The sequence below is a fragment of the Heptranchias perlo genome, unplaced genomic scaffold (genome assembly GCF_035084215.1).
Source record: "Heptranchias perlo isolate sHepPer1 unplaced genomic scaffold, sHepPer1.hap1 HAP1_SCAFFOLD_43, whole genome shotgun sequence".
NCBI classification, from domain to species: Eukaryota; Metazoa; Chordata; class Chondrichthyes; order Hexanchiformes; family Hexanchidae; genus Heptranchias; species Heptranchias perlo.
In genome coordinates this window covers 10,449,927-10,462,124 of record NW_027139442.1, presented here as the reverse complement: position 1 = coordinate 10,462,124, position 12,198 = coordinate 10,449,927, and the positions used below count along the sequence as shown (strand labels likewise).

General features: G+C 49.7%; 2 protein-coding genes across 2 annotated transcripts in view; both read left to right on the top strand.

Moving 5' to 3' along the window:
- The window catches only part of LOC137312591 (zinc finger protein 850-like), a 69,291-nt gene that overhangs the window by 19,134 nt on the left and 37,959 nt on the right, over positions 1-12,198 (top strand). The window lies entirely within an intron of this gene.
- On the top strand, positions 1,800-2,622 carry LOC137312668 (histone H2A.J). Its single transcript, XM_067979183.1, has one exon. It carries the CDS (start codon positions 1,837-1,839, stop codon positions 2,224-2,226), a length of 390 nt encoding a protein of 129 aa, XP_067835284.1. The 5' UTR covers positions 1,800-1,836; the 3' UTR covers positions 2,227-2,622.

The following is a 12,198-nucleotide window of genomic DNA, read 5'->3' as shown; positions in this document are numbered from 1 at the left end:
AGACAGCATGCAACCAACATTTGGTCCAACCAAATGTTTCCAATTCCCAGTTTTTCTAAATCCCACTCGTGCAACACAATGTGAAGAATGAGTTTATCTTCTGTCCCTCCATCATCTGTGAACTTCAATGTCCCGGGGTTTGGGGACATCTACTGGCCGGAAGCAGAACTGCAACAGTTCGGAACAAATTGCTGAAACCGGACAATGTGCAGTGTGAGCGTGTTTGTGATTGGTGGCAGGTATTAAATCTGATTGGTTTCTTCAGATCTCCAATCAGAGAGTGAATGGAAAAGGTGACGTTGTATCACTCCGAATGACCCAATCACAATCAATGCCTTCCTCCATCCCTCGTTAGCATAGGGCTGTGGGGCTGCCTATTTAATCCGAGTTCGGAGCGGATTTGGGTCATTCCTGAGTCTGAAATTGAGTTTGAAAATGCCTGAGGACAAGAAAGCAGCTCCCAAGAAGGGCGCCAAGAAAACCTTGAGTAAAGCACCAGCCAAGGGCGGCAAGAAGCGGAGAAAGTCGAGGAAGGAGAGTTATTCCATCTACATCTACAAAGTGATGAAGCAGGTTCACCCCGACACCGGCATCTCCTCCAAGGCCATGAGCATCATGAACTCCTTTGTGAACGATATTTTCGAGCGCATCGCGGGTGAGGCTTCCCGCCTGGCCCATTACAACAAGCGGGCGACCATCAGCTCCCGGGAGATCCAGACCGCCGTGCGCCTGCTGCTGCCCGGGGAACTGGCCAAACACGCCGTATCGGAAGGGACGAAGGCGGTGACCAAGTACACCAGCTCCAAGTAAAACTCCACAAAGCAACTGAAAAAAATGAACACAAAGGCTCTTTTAAGAGCCACCCACAGTCTCTCTGAAGACGCTGTAACGACCCCTCTGTGTAGAATCATTTTACTGTAGAATGTTTGATACTAACTGTTTTTCTCTAACTCTTGTGCTTTTCTAATTTCTCTTGAAATCTAGTAGATTCTCATCATCACTGCCGGTTATAATCTGTGTGTTGCTTTTTTATTTAGTCCCAATAACCAAAAACGTGTCACTGATCCTCTCGTTCTCGTTCATATTCCGACCCTTCCCGGCTACTGCCCATTAAGAGCCGTTTTAAGGGGGTGGATTAGACATCAGTCATTTTTTTCTCATTTTCACGTTTGTTTGTTCATTATTCGGGAATATCACTTTCAGAACCGCAATCCTTTGTAAAGCAACAGCCTTGAAAGAGACTTCACACCGAGTACAGAATAGTCTAAAGGATCTGTTACTGTTCGACTCCTTGCACCAGGAGTCCCGGCTCCGGTTTCGATCGCGATGCAGCTCCTGCGAACAGGGATCAATCCACAATCTGTCGTTTGTTCCTTTCACAAAGATTGAGCTGGAATCTGTCTCGTTACAAAATGGGTCTTTATTCCCGCCAGATTGAACATGAACGGTTAATGAAGCCGGATTTTAACCGGAATGTATAAGGTTCTGGAAGTTGTGACGGGAAATGTGGAACAACAGTGTAAAAGGAGAGAGATATTTAAATTTTTGTCTTTCGCGACATTATTTACTAAATCCGATTCTTGTGTTACAGAAATATTGGCGGGCTTTTCAAATTTCAAAAAAACGGTTCAGTTCGATATTTTCCGTCCTTTTCTCATTCGGCTATTGATTGGTGAATAAAACAGCTCTCTGATTGGGATGTTCGTTGAACCAATGAGATTGAGAACAGATGGACCAATCACAAGTGCCCCCACTGCAATCCTCCAGAAGGTATAAGAAGGGCGAGTGCGGGATGATTTCTTCATTCTTTGTGAAAGTGTTTGTGAGATTGTGGAAATGTCTGGAAGAGGAAAAACCGGCGGTAAAGCTCGGGCCAAGGCCAAGTCTCGCTCATCCCGGGCCGGACTGCAGTTCCCTGTGGGCCGTGTTCACAGGCTCCTGCGAAAGGGGAACTACGCTGAACGTGTGGGTGCCGGAGCCCCGGTCTATCTGGCTGCTGTGCTCGAGTATCTGACGGCTGAAATCCTCGAGCTGGCCGGCAACGCGGCCCGCGACAATAAGAAAACCCGCATCATCCCCAGACACTTGCAGCTGGCCATCCGCAACGACGAGGAGCTCAACAAGCTGCTGGGACGGGTGACCATCGCTCAGGGCGGGGTGCTGCCTAATATCCAGGCCGTGCTGCTGCCGAAGAAAACCAGCAGTGTGAGCACCAAGAGCAAGTAAAGCCGTCAAGATTTAACCTGATAACCCAAAGGCTCTTTTCAGAGCCACCCACGGTATCAATGAAAGGGCTGGTCACTGTCTGTGGGCTCAGGTATTAACTTCAAAAGGACTTGATTCCGATTCGAGAAACTAACAATAACTTGTTATGCACAAATCATCCATTTCGGTCTGTTGCAGTAATCGCTTCCGGACCGCAGATGTCGCCAACGTCCAATCGATTATAATTTGCAGTTTGTCTGGTGAATGAGACAAAATACCAGAACCGTTAGAATTGCCAACTCGGGCGGGTGGGATACAGAAATACCAGGGACGCTTAATATTATTTACCGTCCCATCCTCGGACAACACTGGCTCAGTCTGTGTTATTTTACCCAGATTTGTACAACGGATGCTGACTGATGTGCTGTTATTGTATCAGCGATTACTGAATTAAGAATGTGAGTGAAATTTGTGTTTGGATGTGAGTGAGGTATTTATTCTGTCCCTGTCCCTCTTATATCTGCTCCCTCCCCTTTATACGTTTCCCATTTAAGCAAGTTTCTCACGACCCTGCCATTTCAACCCAGGTGATCACAGCTCTTTCCATCGCCGATTTGGTGGCTCTGAAAAGAGCCTTTGTTGCACTTGGTGCTGAAGCCGGGTCGGGTTTAGGCGCGCTCCCCGCGGATGCGGCGGGCCAGCTGGATGTCTTTGGGCATGATGGTGACTCGCTTGGCGTGGATGGCGCACAGGTTGGTGTCCTCAAACAGCCCCACCAGGTAAGCCTCGCTGGCCTCCTGCAGGGCCATGACGGCCGAGCTCTGGAAGCGCAGGTCTGTCTTGAAATCCTGAGCGATCTCTCGCACCAGGCGCTGGAAGGGCAGTTTGCGGATCAGCAGCTCGGTGGATTTCTGGTAGCGGCGGATCTCCCTCAGAGCCACAGTGCCGGGTCTGTAGCGATGAGGCTTCTTAACTCCGCCCGTGGCTGGAGCGCTCTTCCTGGCCGCTTTGGTCGCCAACTGTTTGCGAGGAGCTTTCCCGCCGGTCGATTTGCGCGCTGTCTGCTTGGTCCTGGCCATTTTCTAAACCGATCTCAACACAACACAGAGACACAGAAACTGTGAATACGGAGTCAGCTCTGGGGCCGCCTTTTAAAGCGTCTAAGGGTATCCGCCCCTGGCCTGTGATTGGCTGAGGTTTCACCCCCAGACAAGGAGGGACTGCCCCGGGACTGTGATTGGCAGGTTTGATCCGAGATCTGTCAGTCAGACCAAAACGGCGGGAGGTATTGGGTCCCAATTGGCTGAGCTGAAATTAATCTTCAATTTCAAAAAGCCCGCCAATTTCAGAGCATCAAATAACAGTTTCAAGAAAATTTCATTTCTCTCCAGCAATTTAAGAATCTCCCTCTTTATAATCTCCATTATTTCCTTCTCCTCAGCGCAAATCTCAGGCTGTTTCACATTCCGGTTCATTCTCTGATCTGTTTGTAAACGGGCGGGAATAAATCCCCGGTCATTGCTTTCCGTAACGGGACAAAGTCCAGCTTCAATTTCAAAAATCCCGCCAGTTCCGGCCCGGTGAACCGCTCCTCAAACAGAAACTTCACATCGAACTGAAAATTGAATGAGGGCAGGAAATAAAGACCGAGCAGAGAGGACACAGCGGGAGAGGGAGTGAGGAGGGATTTTACTCTGAGCGGAGAAGGTAATGTCTGGGGAAAGACTATGTATTACCGCCTGTTCATTTATACCGTGAAACCGGGAATTCCGCTCCTTCTCTCGGGATGGCCGAGAACCCCGGCCGTTGTTTCTGATCTCCCTGTACCGAGTGTTGGGGAATCTCCCCATACTAATTAAATATCGGAAAATGATTCCCCATCCCGAGATCTTTCCTCTCCCCGTTCCCAGGTCAGTGCTCTCTCTGTGAGGCGGTGGGTGGCTCTTAGAAGAGCCTTTGTTTTGTGTCCGGTTAGAAAGGGTCGAGTCGTTCAGCCGCCGAATCCATAGAGAGTGCGGCCCTGCCGTTTCAGAGCGTACACCACATCCATGGCAGTGACCGTCTTGCGCTTGGCGTGTTCAGTGTAGGTGACCGCGTCCCTGATCACATTCTCCAGGAAAACCTTCAATACCCCGCGGGTTTCCTCGTAGATCAGACCCGAGATCCGCTTGACACCGCCACGGCGAGCCAGGCGGCGGATGGCTGGTTTGGTGATCCCCTGGATGTTATCACGAAGCACTTTCCGGTGCCGCTTGGCTCCGCCTTTCCCCAGTCCTTTGCCTCCTTTACCTCTTGATGTGGAGATGCCGGTGATGGACTGGGGTTGACAATTGTAAACAATTTTACAACACCAAGTTATAGTCCAGCAATTTTATTTTAAATTCACAAGCTTTCGGAGATTTTCTCCTTCCTCAGGCAAATGTTTCAAGATCTCCTTGAAGCCTACGCATTTATACATATTGAACAATAATACATGGTGTTTACAGACTGCCCCTGCAACTGCCCGTTGCCAAGGCAATCACCGTGTTCAGACAGAGAGGTGTTACCTGCAGAACCTCCGAATACACATTCAACAAAAAAACAAACAGGGAAAAAAAACAGAGAAAAAAAAAAACACAGAGAGAGGCAGAAACATCCGGAAGGCAGAGAGAGCCAGCAAATGACCCATTATATTAAAAACAGATAACATTTGTTCGCTGGTGGGGTAACGTGTAGCGTGACATGAACCCAAGATCCCGGTTGAGGCCGTCCTCATGGGTGCGGAACTTGGCTATCAATTTCTGCTCGACGATTTTGCGTTGTCGTGTGTCTCGAAGGCCGCCTTGGAGTACGCTTACCCGAAGGTCGGTGGATGAATGTCCATGACTGCTGAAGTGTTCCCCGACTGGGAGGGAACCCTCCTGTTTGGCGATTGTTGCGCGGTGTCCGTTCATCCGTTGTCGCAGCGTCTGCATGGTCTCGCCAATGTACCATGCTCTGGGGCATCCTTTCCTGCAACGTATGAGGTAGACAACGTTGGCTGAGTCACAGGAGTATGAACCATGCACCTGGTGGGTGGTGTCATCTCGTGTGATGGTGGTATCTGTGTCGATGATCTGGCATGTCTTGCAGAGGTTACCGTGGCAGGGTTGTGTGGCGTCGTGGACGCTGTTCTCTTGAAAGCTAGGTAGTTTGCTGCGAACGATGGTCTGTTTGAGGTTGGGTGGCTGTTTAAAGGCGAGTAGTGGAGGTGTGGGAATGGCCATAGCGAGGTGTTTGTCCTCATTGATGACATGTTGAAGGCTGCGGAGAACATGGCTTAGTTTCTCCGCTCCGGGGAAGTACTGGACGACAAAGGGTACTCTGTTGGTTGCGTCCCGTGTTAGTCTCCTGAGGAGGTCTATGCGATTTTTTGCTGTGGCCCGTCGGAACTGTCGATCGATGAGTCGAGCGTCATATCCCGTTCTTACTAGGGCGTCTTTCAGCGTCTGTAGGTGTCCATCGCGTTCCTCCTCGTCTGAGCAGACCCTGTGTATTCGCAGGGCCTGTCCATAGGGGATGGCCTCTTTGACGTGGTTAGGGTGGAAGCTGGAAAAGTGGAGCATCGTGAGGTTGTCCGTGGGCTTGCGGTAGAGTGAGGTGCTGAGGTGCCCGTCTTTGATGGAGATTCGTGTGTCCAAGAAAGAAACTGATTCTGAGGAGTAGTCCATGGTGAGCTTGATGGTGGGATGGAACTTGTTGATGTTATCGTGTAGTCTCTTTAGTGATTCCTTGCCGTGGGTCCATAGAAAGAAAATGTCGTCGATGTATCTGGTGTATAGTGTTGGTTGGAGGTCTTGTGCAGTGAAGAAGTCCTGCTCGAACTTGTGCATGAAAATGTTGGCGTATTGGGGTGCGAATTTGGTCCCCATGGCTGTTCCGTGTGTTTGGGTAAAGAACTGGTTATCGAAGGTGAAGACATTGTGATCCAGGATGAAGCGGATGAGTTGTAGGATGGCTTCCGGAGATTGGCTGTTGTTGGTGTTGAGTATTGATGCTGTCGCAGCGATGCCGTCATCGTGGGGGATACTGGTGTATAGTGCCGAGACGTCCATCGTGGTGAGAAGTGTTCCTGGTTCAACTGGTCCGTGGGTGCTGAGTTTTTGTAGGAAGTCTGTAGTGTCACGACAGAAGCTGGGGGTTCCCTGTACGATGGGTTTCAGGATGCCCTCGATGTATCCAGAGAGGTTCTCACACAGGGTTCCGTTGCCTGATACGATGGGACGTCCGGGTGTGTTGGCTTTGTGTATCTTTGGGAGGCAGTAGAAGTCTCCCACGCGGGGATTACGTGGGATGAGAATGCGTAGGATGCTTTGAAGGTCTGGATCGAAGGTCTTGATCAGTTTGTTGAGCTGGTGGGTGTGTTCTTTGGTCGGATCTGCGGGTAACCGTCTGTAGTGTTCCTGGTTGTCCAGTTGTCGGTATGCTTCTTTGCAATAGTCTGTTCTGTTCTGTATGACTATGGCTCCTCCTTTGTCCGCTGGTTTGATGACGATGTTGCGGTTGGTCTTGAGAGCGTTGATGGCGTTGCGTTGTGCTCGGGTGACATTCTGGACTGTCTTCTGAGTGCGGCTGATGAATCTGGCATTGACGCATTTCCTGACAGCTTGAGCATACATGTCCAGCTGAGGGCAGCGACCCTCCGGAGGAGTCCAGTTTGACTCTTTCCTCTTCGGTTGCTGTACCGCGGATCCCTCTGTCTGCTGTTCCGGATCGTCGATTGTCTCATTGGGTTCGCTGCTGAAATCTTGGGGTTTGTGGTAGAATTCCCGGAGCCTCATTCTCCTGATGAATTCCTCTGTGTCCGCCGCGAGACTAGTGGGGTCCATTTTGGTAGTTGGGCAGAAATTGAGCCCTCGGCTGAGAACTTCGATTTCGTCTGGTTGAAGGGTGTGGTCGGATAAATTGACAATAGACTTCCCTGTGGTTGCAACCGTGGTACCAGGGGAAGCTTGGTCGTTGCTGGTGGTGATGCCGAGTTTCTCAAGCTTCCTGCTCTTGGTTTTCATGTAGGCAGCGTAGTTCCATTGCCTCGTCTGTTTGGCGGTATAACGTAGCTGGTCTGCTGTGTCCTGAGTACAGGTTGAGAGTATGGACTCTATCTTGGTTTCGAGGTTGTGGCGTCTGCTGTAGAGTTGGTGTATGAGATGGTTGCGGAGTGTGCGAGAGGTACGGCGGCAGAGTCTCTCAGCGTAATCCGAGTTGTATGTGGACTTGAGTGGGTTCGTGATCTGGAGTCCTTTCGGGATCTTGTCTGATTTCTTGCAGCTCTGTAAAAACTTGATGTCTGTGTCTAAATGCGCGATCTTCTTGGATATCCTTTCCACTGTGAGCCGGCAGTTTGTGGTGTCGATGGTAGTCATGATGTGGAGATGCCGGTGATGGACTGGGGTTGACAATTGTAAACAATTTTACAACACCAAGTTATAGTCCAGCAATTTTATTTTAAATTCACAAGCTTTCGGAGATTTTCTCCTTCCTCAGGCAAATGTTTCAAGATCTCCTTGAAGCCTACGCATTTATACATATTGAACAATAATACATGGTGTTTACAGACTGCCCCTGCAACTGCCCGTTGCCAAGGCAATCACCGTGTTCAGACAGAGAGGTGTTACCTGCAGAACCTCCGAATACACATTCAACAAAAAAACAAACAGGGAAAAAAAACAGAGAAAAAAAAAAACACAGAGAGAGGCAGAAACATCCGGAAGGCAGAGAGAGCCAGCAAATGACCCATTATATTAAAAACAGATAACATTTGTTCGCTGGTGGGGTAACGTGTAGCGTGACATGAACCCAAGATCCCGGTTGAGGCCGTCCTCATGGGTGCGGAACTTGGCTATCAATTTCTGCTCGACGATTTTGCGTTGTCGTGTGTCTCGAAGGCCGCCTTGGAGTACGCTTACCCGAAGGTCGGTGGATGAATGTACATGACTGCTGAAGTGTTCCCCGACTGGGAGGGAACCCTCCTGTTTGGCGATTGTTGCGCGGTGTCCGTTCATCCGTTGTCGCAGCGTCTGCATGGTCTCGCCAATGTACCATGCTCTGGGGCATCCTTTCCTGCAACGTATGAGGTAGACAACGTTGGCTGAGTCACAGGAGTATGAACCATGCACCTGGTGGGTGGTGTCATCTCGTGTGATGGTGGTATCTGTGTCGATGATCTGGCATGTCTTGCAGAGGTTACCGTGGCAGGGTTGTGTGGCGTCGTGGACGCTGTTCTCTTGAAAGCTAGGTAGTTTGCTGCGAACGATGGTCTGTTTGAGGTTGGGTGGCTGTTTAAAGGCGAGTACCTCTGCCAGACATGATTATTCCTTTACCTCTGCCAGACATGATTATTCTTCACTCAAATCGCTGCTGAATGAACAGCAAACTGATGTTGGTTCCCTTTTTATGCAGCCTGCCCTGACCTGACTGAAACAGACACAGGGTGAGAGAGGGAGAGGAGGAGACAGAGATAAATATTAAACAGGGAGGGGAGGAGACAGAGTGTGATATTAAACAGGGAGGGGAGGAGACAATCAGAGAGACGGGCAGAGCGGAGAGCGGCCTCTGATCTTCCAGCTCCACCTCCAGCTTTCTCCACCCGCCAATTTCAAACCGTTTATCGATAATAGAACCGAAACACAGCGCTCCGCACAAACCCTTACAGACTCGGGCTTCATAGAATCCCGGAGCTTTTCAATAAGCCCCGTTACAATGAACAGTCAGTAATATTCCTGCCGAAATACAGTCCCTTCTATAACAAGTCAACCCGCCTCCTTCCATTTCAGTACCAGACCCGATTCTATCTCCCCGCACATTCCCTCCCAGACGGGTTCAGCAGTTTATAAACACTTTATTCCAGCTGATTTGAAGAATCTCATGTGTTGGGGTTTGAATTGTGATAGCTGCCGATCTCCGCCAGTTTTACCCTGTCACGGACTGTCGCCCTGAATCTGTGAGAAAAAATGAACTGGGACTGGAGCCGAACACACGCCAGTTCCAGTGAGGCCCGGGCCGGACATCCCATTCTCTCTATTTTATTAGACATTGGGGGTCGGGCGGGGATAGCGAATGTCAGCGAGTCACCAGGACCCTGGGTTTATTTGAAATGATTTCTATCTGAAATCTGAGCCCGGCCCCGGGACAGGAATCATCTGATTCCGGGGTCAGCTCTTTTCTGAGAGACGTGGGTGGCTCTGAGAAGAGCCGTTGGGTTCAGATGGTCACAAGTTGCACTTGATTTTTTACTTCTTTTTGCCCGCTGCTTTCTTAGGCTTTGCTGACTTCGGCTTGCGCTTGGCCCTCGGTTTTTCCATCTTCTTCGCCTTCGCCTTCACTGGCTTGGGGGTCTTGGGCTTCTTAGCCGCCGCTTTCTTCTTAATTGGTGATTTCGCCGCCTTTTTCGTGGTCGATTTCTTGACCGCTGGTTTCTTGGCCATTAATTTCTTGAGGGCTGTTTTTTTGGCCGCTGGTTTCTTTCCGGGAGATTTCTAGGTCACTTGTTTCTTCACCTTCTTTCCCACTTTTGCCTGGGTTTCCTTCTTAGCGACTCTGAAGGAGCCCGAGGCGCCCGTGCCCTTGATCTGCACCAGGGAGCCTTTTTCCACATTTCTCTTGATACTTAATTTGATCTGGGACCGGTGCTTCTCCACATCCAGGCCTTTGGCAGCCAGAACCTTCTTTATCGCGGCCAGGGATATCCCCTTGCGATCCTTGCAATCCCCCACAATCTTGAGGATCTGTTCGCCCAACGGGGGTCTTGGGTCGGGGAACCGCCTTCTTCTTCTTCGGAGCCTTGGGTGGAGCGGCGGCGGCAGGAGGAGCCGTTTCGGCGGCTGCAGTGTCTGTCATGTCCGGGACTCTGTCGAAAATCTCTCTGACAGTCAGAGCTGGGTCAGAAATGAAACGAGAGGCGGCGGCACAGAGCAACTTAAAGGCACAGAGCGGACGGGGCGGAGACATCCTGCTGTCAGCTCCCGGCCCCTCCAGCCTCTCTGTGTTTCTCTCTCCTCTGAAACTCCCCGATTCCAATTGAAATCGGGCACTCCAGAGTCCCAGACTAGCCCCTTCCTATATCTCACACCGGTATGTTTGCTGTCGAAAAACTTTCACCGGAATTAAAAGCACCAGTTTCGATTTAAACCCGTTTCATTGCTGCACTGATCGCGCTCTCTCACCCGATCGCTGACATGATCTCCGTTTTTCACCTGAAATCTTGAATTGATCTGAAACTTTACCTTAAATTTCCACTTCGGAGCTCGGCAGGGGAGGAGGGCGATCCTTTGACAGTGATTTTTAAAAATTTTACTCAAAAGGCACTCGGAAATCTGGCGATGAGTCCGGCCACACAAACACAGTGACATTAATCTAACCCATCCGCCCCTTTAACACACTCTCTCTGACACAATGTTCACATCTTCACATTCACAGGACAAACTGTTCGCCAGATTGACAATTCCCGTGACAGGCTTTCCTCCCCGCTCGGCCTGTGCTGCAGATTCTCGGAGGTGAGTTGTCGTTTCCCAGCTCAGTAACTGTTAAACACTCCGAGCCCGGCGCTCCTCAGTGTCTGGTCCCCAGATTCAGGGGCAGCAGCCAATCACAGCTGTGGATGTGATTATCCATATCTGGTTTTACATGATTATATTATTCACACTCAGCAATATGTTTGGTTGAGACGATAATACAAATTCTCCTCTCTGGGCTCCTCCAGTCTCTCTGTCTTTCTCTCCCTCCTCCTAAACTGACTGACAGACAACAGTAACTGGTGTCCTATCCGTCCCATTTTCAACACCCAGAGACGGCCAGTTGCTGAATAAATTCAACATTCATCGGCAGTCCAGTGTCAGGCCGTTACAGGCTATTTCTCCCCACCTTTCCTTATTGGACTGGAGACTGATAAATGCACCGTCAATCCGGCTCATACATAATAGAAGGGACAGTGACCGTCTCACCAACAGCACCGGAGGTCTGTTCACAGACACAGAATTAGTCTTTACCTTCCAACAGGGTGTTCATATTACGCTCAATAACAGTATCCCGCTTTCATGTACAGCGCTGGAGGGAGAGAAATACAGACGGACAGATAAAGAGACAGACAGAGACAGGCATACAGACAAAGTATCATTCTCACACTTCCTCTCAGTGTGTCCGTTTCACACTCAGCAAACAGTATCCCACCTTCGTGTACAGCGCTAGAGAGATACAGACAGGCAGAGTATCAGCCATACGCTTCCCATCAGTCTCTCTGTATCACGCTCAGCAGCAGTATTCCACCTTCATATGTTGGACATAAGAGAGAGAGAAACTGACCTGCAATGTCCCGTTTTCACCCAGTAACAAATTGGAAAATTCTCCATTCCAATTGCCATTCCAAGCTGGAGTGACGGAAGATGCAGTCTCATCTCTCACTGATATTATTTCAGAGACAGACACATTATTAATCCCACTCTCAGGGACAGTGTCACGCATTCAACCCTCTCTTGCATGTTGTACCCTCTGCAATTTTGCAGCTCAGGGCCCTTCTGTATTTCTCTCAGTGACCGAGAGTTTCACTCCGATTGAAATAAACTGGGACTGTAGCCATCAAATATTAATCCTACACGGTCCCAGCAAATACACCGACTCCCACTTTCCTCCCATGTTTCTCCAGAATTGGTTCGAGGAATCCGGCCTCCAGTTACGGAGTCACAAGTTTCTTTATCAGTAAAGGGACCAAGAATGAACAGAACCAATTGGCTCATTTCACAGCCGCCCACTTTATCTCTGAAAGACTCTTTTCCATCAAAAGATACCGAGAGAAACAGCAGGGATGGAAACATCAAGTTTAATAGTAAGAGATTGTAAAGTCAGTCTGGATTCCAGCGTTAGGCAGTGGTGGAATCCCATCTCTTTCCCATTCTGGTGCCTGTTCCTGCACTGCCTGTGGACCCCATTCCCTCTGACCTTTCCCCCAGACCCACTTCCTTTGCTCAGATTCTGAAAAATTCC

Coding starts and splice junctions, on each gene's coding strand:
- LOC137312668 (XM_067979183.1), top strand. CDS start 1,837: ATGTCTGGAAGAGGAAAAACCGGCGGTAAAGCTCGGGCCAAGGCCAAG.